Here is a 12,745-nt window from a genome sequence, read left to right on the forward strand (position 1 = left end):
GAACATGACTTAAATACCTTGAGTTAGGGCTGGGTAATATGGAGGAATACAGATATTTTAATTAAAAACCTTGATATTGATATTCTGATGATAACGTAGGTTTGATTGTTGGTGCTTTCACAAAAATATCTACACAATAAGTTTTTTGATGAATAATCAGTAATGTGGATACAACTAAGTGGGTAAAGGCAACTGATACTACAACAATCAGGTAGGTTCACAATATTACATGACTTTACTCTAATGCAGCCTTTAAAACCAGGAAATAACAACACCTATGTCATATGCACGTCATATAATAATATCCAAAATCTAAGACGATATCTAATCTCATATTACAATATCACTACTATATAAATATAACCCAGGCCTCCTTTCAATAAAGAAGTTAACATTGTTAATAGTATATGCAACCAGTTCATATTTATGCCCATAGTTCTATAGACCTGTGAAATGTGCTGTTCATATTGTAGTATGTTCAGTAAAACAGTAGGTGGCACTGCAGCAAAATCATTATAAACATTTTCTAAGCTTTTCACCTCAGTTTCTTTTAAGAGGGAGTAACTTGGCCAAAGCAAGGCTATGGAAGAATGCTTGGACACAAACAGGTCTGAGCTTTGGGGTGTGAGACATACACAGTGGAACTGGAGCTGTGCTGTTGGAGGGTTACAGCAGATGGAGCTACTAATAAAGGGATGGTTTCCGCTCCGGTGCTCTTTGGGGTGTGCAGACCAGATTTTACTGTGCATGTGTCATACCCCAAAGCTCAGACATTTTTTCCCCAGGCTTCATCCACAGCCATGGGCCAAAGCTGGAAAAATCAGCAGGGAAAGATTTCTTCTATATTAGGACACAGTGTGCATGCTGAGTCTTGCTGCAGTACTGTTAAAGAGGCAGCAGGTGGCCCTGAAGGTTCCCTCCTGTGGCTGCTCCAGCCTTCCCTCACCAAATGTCTGAATTAGAATAGATCCATGCAGTAATACTTCTGATATAACCTTCTGTGTCCCAGGACCAAATGTTATTTACATTCCTACTTGTTCATAATTATTACCTTTTTTGTTTATGGTCATTGACAGAAGAGATATACAGTAAATGTAGAGGACGAGATATGGGGACCATGCAGTCAGTTTTAAGTTCTAGGATGCTTTCTTTTGTTATTTCAGTGCACATGAAATATAAGTCAGTGACATTTACATGAGTAGTGCTGCCCTTTACAATGATTATCTTTTTACCATGACAGCTGACATATAACCCTGGACAGTGGACAGTAAATAATGTGAGATGTGATAATATAAACTATATATAATTATAGAGAGGTGAGGAGCTTCAGAAATGTGGCAAGGAAAATGTTGTGTAGGGGAAATAGGGACTATGGTTAAGCATTTGCCAACACCAACACTTGGAGTATGAAAGCACTGAAAAATATATACAGTAGATATGTAATGAAAATAATTCTGTTTTATTTTATCAACTGATTAGAAATGAAAATAACTTCATAAGAAACTTTATAGTTATTGTGCTCCCTGCTTGTTATTGAGCCAACAGTATTATTTATTGATGAAGTTATACTTTTGATTTGTTTGATATATTTGTCAGTTTTGAGGCTCCATAGGAGGCATAATGATAATAATGAAGAAAGAAACGCTTGACAGTTTGAGATTTTTCAAGTTTTATTTCTTTGTCTCATTACTTTTAAGCCGAGTTACAGTAGCTCTGCCTCTCAGCTTCCTCTTTCCACTGGTGATTAAGCTTTTAAAACACACCAACAAGAAGATGGATACAGTAATTACCATAGTACTGAGCCATAAGGACACATCTAAAGTGGCAGTGGGAGGTGGAGAGGGGGCACACGGACACAAATACTGTCACCGACCGATCATTAAAGGAAAAACAGATAAACTCAGAACACTCAAACACACTGTTGCTGCTGCCTACGTATACTGTAGTAGAGCTAAGGGCTGTGATGCTATGACTTGGCTATGGGTGTGTAAAAGAGAAGAGAGGGTGTAGGAGGATGGTTGGGGTGGTCCCATTCCTGACTTCCTTTTTGGACAGGTAGTGTCTACTCCTTGGAGTGCATGAACAGCAGCAGGTCAGCGACACGGTGGCTGTAGCCAAACTCGTTATCATACCTGGAGAAAGAGAGGGGAAAGAAGAAAGAGAAATTAATTTTATTTGCTTTTGAAAAGTATATTTTTCAATTATTTTCATATTTTGATGACACGTCCTGTTTTCCATGTGGGGCTGAACAAGACATCTGAAAACTAACCAGGAAATGAGCTTGACGAAGTTATCGTTGAGGGAGATGCCGGCGCCAGCATCAAAGATGGAGGAGTGGGTGTCACCGATGAAGTCAGAGGACACCACCTTCAAAACACAAGTCAGATATACTGTAGTGCAACCAGGCACAGCTTATGCAATACATCACTAAATGCAAAAAACAAACTCAGTCACAAATGTCATATTTTTGAATGTCTATCGTCCTTTTTAATTAAATGAATCACAATTCATTAAGAACAGGAATACACGTTAATCTTAATCCATGCTTCCAATTGAAATGAACAACAGCTCATAACTAGTTCTGGAACTATTACTAGCTGTGTATTTGCTATACAGTATGTGTGAAATAACTTTGGCTGTTACCTGGTCCTCGGTGTAACCCAGCACTCCCTTCATGGGCCCATGTGCGGCCTTCTTGCAGGCTTCCTTAATTTCAGCGTAAGATGCAGGCTTTGACAGACGGCATGTCAGGTCGACGACTGACACATCAGCCACTGGCACCCTGAAAGCCATGCCTGTCAGCTTACTAAAGAGAGTGACAAAAGAGATGAGAGAGAGATATTAGAGCTGTGTCACCCTCTGTCTTTGTTTTTTCTTAAGCTCCTCATCACAATTAGAAAAGGTGCATCTGATTATCAAGATGATAGCAAATGTGTTTGTCCTTACCCGTTGAGTTCGGGGATGACTTTGCCCACTGCCTTGGCGGCACCAGTGGAGGCTGGAATGATGTTCTGGTGGGCACCGCGGCCATCGCGCCAGGCCTTGGCGCTGGGACCGTCAACCGTCTTCTGGGTGGCTGTGTATGCATGGACAGTAGTCTACAGAGAAGAGTGTCATATTACTTGAAACATCAGTAACTCTGGCGTACGTTTGAGGCTAAAAATACAGCACCAACAGTGGCGAAAACTTACAGTATTACATCAGGACACATATTTACTGTGACTTACCATGAGAGCCTCCTCAATGCCAAAGTTATCCTGGATGACTTTGGCCAGGGGGGCCAGGCAGTTGGTGGTGCAGGAGGCATTGCTATCAACAGAAAGACAGACATGGTCACTAACTACCAGACTCAAGTTAGTATGTAATGGAAATGTTCCACCTATATATCTAGGAATATGTTTGTGAAAAATGAAAAATGTACAGAGTGAATTCATGTCCAAAACCAGAGGTATGTTACCTGACAATGGTCATGGAGGAGGGGTCATATTTGTCCTCATTGACTCCCATGACAAACATAGGAGCATCAGGTGAGGGGGCGGACACAACCACACGCTGAGCTCCGCCCTGGATGTGAGACTGTGATTGGACAGAAGAGAAAGATGGCACCGGTTACAAATCGCACTGGCATTAGGCAGTATTTTTTCTGTATATGTCGGTGTGTGTGTATGTACATACAGAGGCCTTTTCCACACTGAGGAAGACTCCAGTGGACTCAACCACATACTTGGCTCCAGCTTTGCCCCAGGGGATCTCTGCTGGTTTCATACTAGAGTCAAAGAAAGAACAGCGTCAGTCTAGGATGAAATGGTTATCACTAGCACACACACACACACACACACACACACACACACACACACACACACACACACACACACACACACACATCAAGAGGAAAAGGAATGTCTCTTCTAACCCTCCTTTTTGTTGATGTTGCCTTTTGCAAAGAGGAGGTGCCATTACTGAAAGGACTAAAACAACCGCCGACACAACGGGTGGAGGGGCAGCTGTATGAGTGAGGCCCTAGTCAGCACAATCCTCATTCCACTGCATGTAATTCACTCTGGATGCTAAAAACCAGGAGGTGAAAGTGGCCCTTGATGAAATAGTTCCTTCATAATAAAGCAACTGGTCAGTTTTTGGGCTCACTTCAGTTTGTTGCCACCAATTAACTGATGCAGCAACAGCCACTAACCACTAAACATCATCTTTACTCACCACTGGAAGACAGAGATGGAGTTGCCATCGACGATGAGTTGGTCACCCTTTTGACTGACCTCACCGTGGTAACGGCCGTGGGTGGAGTCATACTTGAACATGTAGACCTAGGAGACAGGAGGAAAATTATGACGTTATAAGTGCAGGGATGGGAAGAGGCATAACAAAACTTCATTATAACTTCACCAAAGGATAGTATTTTATTTCATACACTTAACTGCATAGTTAACACAGTAAAGCTTGTATTCAGTTTAGGTATTGATAATATGTATAAACTTTGGATCACTTTTCCCATTTCCACTTTCAACAATATACGCTGGAGGCTTCAAGTGGTTCTATCCAATATTTGTGAGTATTAATTATATTGTAAATCTCATACATGTTCTACTAAAATTTAAGCAAGTATGCATGTATGTTTTCTCACCATGTACTGCAGGTCAATGAAGGGGTCATTGATGGCCACAACCTTGATGCCTTTCTGAAGGCAAGCCCTCAGGACCAGACGGCCAATACGACCGAAACTGCAGAGAGAAGGAGGAGAGAGAGAGATTAATAATATTTGTTTTGGAAAAATTGGTGGGAAACTTCCTCAGGATGTCAAGTCACTCCTGGGACCTCGATGAATCTTCTAACAAAGTCTCAAACTGTGACGTCATGTCATTGCAGACGTTAATCCCCACCAGCAGAAGAATGATGAAATCATGAGTTCTTCCACTCCTACTGTATATCCTGCAGCTCCGCTGCTGTTAAGCTATGATGAGTGCACGTTCACGTTAAAGGCTTTTCTATAGCAAACAACTTGAAGGCTTGTATTTTGTCACAGACACAGGAAGTGCATTCTTAGTCATGGAGCACTTTTTTGTCAGATCAGTTTTATATATTGCATGGGAGGAATGGTAACAGACTGAACTTCAAACCTTCAACATGTAACCAAGGTAAAGTACAGCTCTTTACTTTGCCATTACTACTCAATAGAAGTCCATTTGTGATGTTCTGCGTCACGGTTGCACATTATACTGCATCAGTTCACGCTCTCATATCAAAATCCATTACTGTATTAAGGGTGAAAATCTATTTTCACTCCTCTTCATAACCATTTACTAACCACCAGAACCTGCTGTGGGAATAATAAACACTCATTCCCAAAAATATGCTTCAATGACAACCTATCCTGATCATCCTCAAATCAGTCTGACCGATCCTGTATGAAATGTGTGCGTTTCAAACTCACCCATTGATTCCAACACAGAGATCTGACATGGCTGCTGCTGCTTGGGGGGGATAGAGTTACCTGTAGGGAAAAAGAAAAAACAAAAGAGAAACCAATGACATTAGAAAGGATTGACAGCTACTGAATGATGATACTAACACGAAAATATATACAATCTCACTTAATGTCCTCTAGCTGGCAACACACGCAGTCAGCGTATCGAGCTGAAACATTGAAAGTTTACTCAAGTGTTTGGACTGAGACAAAGCGTTGCCCTGGCAGCAGAAGGCGGCTTTAATCCGGTTAGTTAAGTTGTTGGGAATATAAAATGAGTCTGGGTTTCACTGCTGTTAAATGACCATTTTTAGCGTGAACCCTCTGTTCTTCAGGCTCCACAAACGACTACCAATCTGTCGTATATGTTGATAATATTTGAACTTTTTTTCTGAATTTCTCAGCCTTTCCTTTATTCCTCATACACTACACATATACCATCTGTCCTGTCCTATTCTCCCTGTGTGTCTTCTACACCGCCTTGCTCCTCCTCATATTTTCATTAACACAGAGTAACATTTAGTATCACGCTAGAAGGAGACCCTCTGCCTTCATGTAGCTCCATGCATTTGTCAGTGGAACACATTTTATCTACTTTGCATGTTGTTATTTTCTTTTGCGGTGTCAGCTGTAAGGTCTGTCCAGCAATGCTACAATAACAGGAAGACTGGTAGCAGTAGCCTCACAGTACAGTAGACAGGCGGCGTGAGCATTAGCACTTATTTGTGAAAAAACACTGAGGTGGTACAGAATGTTGGTGTGCTCCTGAAGACAAAATTAACTGGGCGCTTGTGTTGAAGTTATAATAACCGACTGCAACTGTGTGTAAGGGAGGGTGTGATTCTGTTTGTTGACAGTGATGGAAAAATACAGGCGGCCAGATAGCATGTTTTATGTGCATGCTGCTGCAGGAGTAGGAGCATGTTGCTTCATGCAGGTACATGTTTAGAAAACAATGGATGAGATGGCAGGGAGAAAGTGGTAGGTATGTAATGCAACAAACAGAGACTTGTCTGAGTGAACAGAGAGGAAGCCTGGCATTGACTCAACTATGTGACCTCCTTTTCCCTCTGCTTTCCTCTCCGTTTCATACTGTAAACTCCTCTGCCTGTTCAGACTCTCCACACATTCTCTCTCTGCGCCTCCTACTTTTTCAGCCCCCATCTTTTCTACCAATTGCATCCCCTCTCCTTTCCTTCCTTCTCCTCCTTCATCTTCTAACTCCACCTCTTCCTCTCCTTGCTGTCCTTGATCTGTCTATGATAGAAGGGACACACACGGGGCGGCCTCTTGCTCACTTTGAAGAGTGCCCCACTTAGGCTCAGTCATTAGCAGCGGCCCGGGTTTGCATCCGACCTGCGGCCCTTTGCTGTGTGTCGTATCCTCTCTCGCTTCCCTTTTCCTGTCACTCTTAAAGATGTCCTCTATATGATCGCCCAAAAACAATGAATCTTAAAAAAAAAAACTACCACACTCTTGGATTTAGGATTAAAAGTGAGCTCTTTCTTAACAATTTATAATATTTGATTGAATGTTATTAAAGTTACAAACACTTACTTGTACAGTGAACAGATAGCTCTTAGCGTTGACCAGGTGCTAGCCTGACCAGCAACTAACTGTGTGTGTGTGTGTGTGTGTGTGTGTGTGTGTGTGTGTGTGTGTGTGTGTGTGTGTGTGTGTGTGTGTGACTGACTGGTGCAGGTAGAGTAAGTAAGGGCAACGTGGATTGTCCTTGAAACTGGTTGGTTGTCATTTTAGACTACTGTAATCTCCTAATCTGTTGTGTGTGAGTGCATGTGTGTGTCCCAGTGGGGAGCATGTAGGACAGGCTGTCGATCTGGTGAAATGCATTGTGGGAACACTTTAAATAGACTAAAGGGGCAACCAGATTAAGATAAATCGTCTCTCTCATTCTCGCATGCTTTTTCAAATATGAACAATGGATGATAATAAAGTGGAACATCTTTAACCTGGATTTATTGAAAGAACAGAGCTCTGTCTCGCTGGAACTGATGCCAGTCAAAATCAATTTATTGAACAGTCTGCCACATTTACAACTGTCTATTTCTAGCAGTCATCTGTACTGTACACTTGTTTGGAGCATTTTTTCTTGCTTGCCTCTTATAGTTCCTTCCTTTCAGGGCTAGGTAGAGCACCCATTTTGAGTTCTGTTGCTAGCATCCATTATACAAGGTCACCAAAGGAGAGAGAGTTAGAGAGAAAAGGGAGGGCGCCTGCAGTATGACCATGCTGTTCTCACATTTCTAACTTTGTCCTTGGTTCCCACCATTATCGATTGTGCATTCAAAACACTCTGCAGCCACCTCTCTTTTGAACTCTCCTTCCTTCACTTTTTGTCTCACTTGTTGGCTTTCTCTCTCTCTATGCTAACCTCTCCATTTCATCTGCACACAGCAGTTGCCATGGGTTTTCCAACACAAAGTGGCTCTACTGACAAATGATACTACTTCACTAAAGCAGGTGGAAATTCTGGACAGAGTGGAGTACTTTACTATATACTATACTATACTATACTACGGTTACTATGCACAGAAAAAAAAAAAGAGCTCTATCATTTACAGCACGGACCGATTTCTGTGTTAATCATAGCTCCTCAACTCTTATTGTTACTTGGTTCAAGTCTCTACATCTCCCAACAAAACACCACGGCAGCAAAAGCCAGAAGTTAGCAAACTGCAGAGTGTTCACAGCAAAACATAGTAAAAACACAAGTGCACATATGTATCTTAGGTAAATAAAATATGTAGAAACTTTACCATAGCCAAGACAATGGGGACACTGGTGTCAGTCTGCCTGGACAGTTTGTACTTGGTAGTAACCGTGGACATGTTAAGGTAGGTAGTAACACTTCCCCCTTTCAATGTCCGTTACCGTTGCCCAGCAACAATGTGGGGCTTTGGCAAATCAATGAGAGAAGAGGGAGGGGATACACTGGGCAGCCAAAAAAAACCCCACTTCATTAAAGCAACTTCAATGAATGAATGCATGAAATGAAGCACTGGGGCTGCATCGTTAAATTAATGCAACTTTAGTATAAAATATGTTGTAATACACTTTTTAAACATTGATAGCAACATTTATAACAAGACATTTCAATTAGATCTAACACAGTACAGTTAAATCATGCCATGTTTCTACATCGAGTAACATCAAGGTTTTATGTGCAGTAAACTTTTTAAGTCCAACTCCATAGCCAGCAGCTTGTCCCACTTCTCCACCACACAGCCCTGCCTCTTTTTTGACTGTAGACCAATCTGCCCTGATCTGGTATTCAGTCTACACTCTGTTGCAGCACTCAAACAGACGTGTCCCAGCTCATAGAGGCAGCACTGTGCAGAGCAGAGCAAAGACGTTTCATGCTGTTAACTGCAGCTCGCAATCTGCTGACACTCATTAAAATGTCAGAAGTAGAGGCACTCAGACGGCCAGACATATGAATGTAGTAAGGAAGTGAGCTCTCTGTCTGCACTACCTGCACTGATGTGAACAATACAAACGATTCAGATGTATGCAGAGCGGGCTGCTCTTCTGCATGGCGGGCCAGAGAGCAGCCGAACATTTTCATCTCTTTTTAACCTTCCTCCCTCATCCTCACTTCTGTCATCACCAGCCTGAGATCCGACCCAACCAATGAGTCAATCACTTGACAAGGGGTGGTGCAACCATCTCCCCTTCTGATTGGTTAGACAAAGGAAGGAGCCAGCCAGTCAGAGAAGCTGTAATAATGTTTAATCCTCACTAATGAGGAAGTGCACCAGGCTACTTACTCGTCTACTTTACCTACTTCTCTCTTCATCCATCTGTCCATACATCCTAATGCTTCTTCTTTCTTCTCATTTAATGTTTGGCTTATTCGCCTTCCTTTGTCGTCCACCTGCTCTCCTCTACCTCATATTTCTTGCTTTGCCCTTTAATTCCTATCCTGGTTCATTGTTAAATGTCTGTCCTTCGCTTTTTTGGCTCCATTAATATATCAATATTCTCCCCTTTACCCCACCACCCAAACTAATCATTAGAATTCAACACCATAGGCCCTTCTCTCTGTCCTCGCCACTCTTTTGTCTGTCTGTTCCCCTTTATTTAGCACAACCCTACCCTCCCTCTGAGCTGCGACCCATTTTCCTCACACAAACACAGTGTTTGACCACGGGGGGTGCAGGACAGGGTTGCTGTGCCTGTGCGTATGCATGTGCTTTGGAGGGACCAGAGATGAGGGAGGACAAAGGACAAAGAAAAAAGGCAGGTGGTTGGATCTTAAAACTGACACAGAATCTGTTGTAAGAATGAAAGAGCAAGGTAAAGGAGAGGTGAGACGTGATGACACAGCATTTCACTTCTGCCCACACCTCCTCTGATATTAAGCACCAACACTGTACCAAACAAACCCTGACCCTTCGTTTCTCTGTAATATGTCAACAGTGTCAGAAGAGCATTTGGTGTGACTGCCAGTCTGACCCTTTTGGGCCGAGCACAGATTAAATAACCTATTCCCATATTTCTCCAGGGTGATACTGTGAGTACTGACTGGGCTGCTTATATGGTAGGCAATAGAGCGGCTGTTTTCTAAAGCTTTCAATTCAAGAAAATAAATAATACAAGTTGAGATCAATTCATGTAAGGAGAGGCTAGGATTACATCAAGCTAATATAGTCAGTCTTCTGGTTTTCTTGGTTTGTGTGTCCATTCAAAATTCGTCAGTGAGTGAAGAAACTCACTGACATGGCCCAGGCTTTTCCTGCAAACTATGCCACGCCCCCTGCCTTCCTGCTTCGTGCACCCTTCTTTCAGTGTCTTTTGCCTATACAAGCCTCCCTTTGCCTCTGTCACACCCTCTTTCTTTCCAGTATTTTTCCACTGCAGTGGCTTGATTGGCTAGAGGCCAGAGAGACTATCCAATTAGGTAATGTGTTCTCTTCTTGCCCGCCTCTTTGTGAAACTAATAAATCAAATAGAGACTTAACGATAAATGCCAGCCACCCTTAGATACACACGCCAGTGAAGTGGAGTCAAACTTTATTTGTAAAATTTCAGGAACTTTACTTCTGTTCATCTTTTAATCTGTCTCATCTTCAGCAGTATACCTGCTTCCTCCCTTTTTTATAGTCTCATCACTGAAGCAATGTCACTTTGCTGCCGTAAACTAGTCAGTTAAATGTCCAACACCATCACATCACCAGTCAGACACATGCACACACTACACTGCAGGCTGTGTGTCCTACTCAGCAGGCATGGTCTCCTGCTGACAGGGGCAGACAGATAAAAAGTGCACTGTTTCTATTAGACGCTAAACCAGTGTGCACTGGATTTATGGTGCTAATACTGTAGCTTGAATGATCTATTAAGCCTTAATAAATCATTAAATCAAGATAAGGAAGGTGGTTTTAATTGTTTTATGAAAGTAGCTGTCGTATGTATTGCAGTTGAACAAAGACTTGTTCATGCACAAAATACACACATAAGCAAACACACAAACTATCATGAATTATTAAAAGGTTTGCTGTATCAATCTGCAGGGCATTCAATGTGAGAGATACATGTGACTACTCTGCAGAGGTAATGCTGTAGCACACACACTCACACTTGCGCACACACACACACAGCTCGCTGTATGAGCTTGTGTCAGCAGGCAGATGACAGATATCCTTCCTAAGGCTCAGACCCTGTCATTCGCCTCTTCTCTTCTCAAGCTACAGTACAGTAGTGCAGTTTTATGCTGTGTGTGCTATATTCCTCATATTTGGTTGCTGTATAAACACCTGCACTATTGAAAAACTATGCAAAACTGCTTTGTTGTACAAGTATGGACATTTTATGTCCCAGTTGTGTCCACTCTTCCCTACTGTAGGGCTTATTTCCTTAAAGTAGCAACAGTTTGGTGCAGAGTGCTGAGTCACTCTGGAGTTCCTTCTCTCTTACACACATCCTGGACAAGATGGCTGGTTGATAAGTCAGAAGCAGAGCAGAACGGAGAGAGACACTAAACCTCAGCTTACTTACAACCACACTACATTAAGTGTTTGTTAATCTATAAAAAACAAGTCATAACCAACTCAAAAAGAATTATGACTGTACGTAAATGAATCTCTTGACAAAACAGACTTAAAGTAGCAATGATTATTCACTAACTGCAGGAGTGCAAGTGGAAAAGTGTTTAGCATGCCCAAGACGGGTAGAACACATAGCCTTTATACTACAGCAGGCACCTGAGAATCCAATCCACATCTATGACCAGTAATAGGTCAGTAATAGAGACCAAATGGCCTCTAACTATACGTCACGAGTAGCTTGTGTGGGTTATACATATCTCCTTAATAACATGGCTGTAGTCCTTAATAGGCTGGAATAACCTGCCCTGTGTATTGATAGTGTGCTCTAAATTATCTAGTTGTCTCTCAGTTTACTACTGGCTCGGCAAAGGGGCAACGTGTCCGTAAGATATTCACTGACATCTGGATGATATCCATAGTAATACGTGTGTCTTAAAAGTCTGTCGAATAAATTAATACTGAGCCATGTTAGAATCATGTATTATGTTAATTAAAAATACTGCAAAACTAATTATTTGCTGATACATGGCAATTGGCTGCTAATTGTCTTCCATATCTATGATCATAGAGCCTGAAGTCTGGCAACCTTTGACTACAATATGTACCTTATCCCCGGCAGCACTGTGCCTGTTATGAGTGACCTTCAGTCTCCAGAGCCTGAGAGAAGAGGCGTGGCTCCCCATCCATGAGTGCAGTGTGAATAACCCTTTTTTAAGTTAATAAGAGCTTCGATAATTAAGATCAGCAGCTGGTCAGCATCACTACAGCAGCAGCTCTGGGCCTGCTGTGACCTTCCTCAGCTGGAGGGATGACCTTCAAGTGAGACAAGGCCAGACATGGCTACTGCATCAGGAGCAGCATGAACCACACTTACATGAGATAAATGAAAGTACCTGCAAGTGCACAGTCATTTATAATACAGTATTATGTAGTGTATTATTACTATTGTTATTATATATAATAACGGATACTGAGATAATAAACATTAGCATCCTCTTTGATTGCACAGTGGGACTGTATGACTGTGATGTGCACAAGCATCCATCTTGTTGGATATTAATAATGAATCTCCCCATTTAACGAGGTCGACTAATTCCGCAATTCAGTTTTCTAATTACATCCTTGTGGCACTTAAATAATGTATTGCTGATTGGTTGGTTTAATCAAATGTAAACGAGCTTTAGTTGCGGTGCAAAAG

General features: G+C 42.0%; 1 protein-coding gene across 1 annotated transcript in view; it reads right to left on the minus strand.

Moving 5' to 3' along the window:
- Positions 1 to 1,656: 1,656 nt before the first annotated feature.
- The window catches only part of gapdhs (glyceraldehyde-3-phosphate dehydrogenase, spermatogenic), a 12,409-nt gene continuing 1,320 nt past the window's right edge, over positions 1,657 to 12,745 (minus strand). Inside the window, exons 2-11 of the mRNA XM_083918042.1 lie at positions 5,447 to 5,506; positions 4,640 to 4,736; positions 4,216 to 4,322; positions 3,676 to 3,766; positions 3,458 to 3,576; positions 3,228 to 3,309; positions 2,947 to 3,098; positions 2,644 to 2,806; positions 2,270 to 2,367; positions 1,657 to 2,132 (exon numbers count right to left, since the gene is read on the minus strand). Of these exons, the coding sequence (XP_083774168.1) occupies positions 2,063 to 2,132; positions 2,270 to 2,367; positions 2,644 to 2,806; positions 2,947 to 3,098; positions 3,228 to 3,309; positions 3,458 to 3,576; positions 3,676 to 3,766; positions 4,216 to 4,322; positions 4,640 to 4,736; positions 5,447 to 5,475 (1,008 nt within the window). The 5' untranslated portion in view covers positions 5,476 to 5,506 and the 3' untranslated portion in view covers positions 1,657 to 2,062. The remainder of the gene's footprint in view (positions 2,133 to 2,269; positions 2,368 to 2,643; positions 2,807 to 2,946; positions 3,099 to 3,227; positions 3,310 to 3,457; positions 3,577 to 3,675; positions 3,767 to 4,215; positions 4,323 to 4,639; positions 4,737 to 5,446; positions 5,507 to 12,745) is intronic.

Source organism: Echiichthys vipera, assembly GCF_963691815.1.
Source record: "Echiichthys vipera genome assembly, chromosome: 8".
In the NCBI taxonomy this organism is placed as follows: Eukaryota; Metazoa; Chordata; class Actinopteri; order Perciformes; family Trachinidae; genus Echiichthys; species Echiichthys vipera.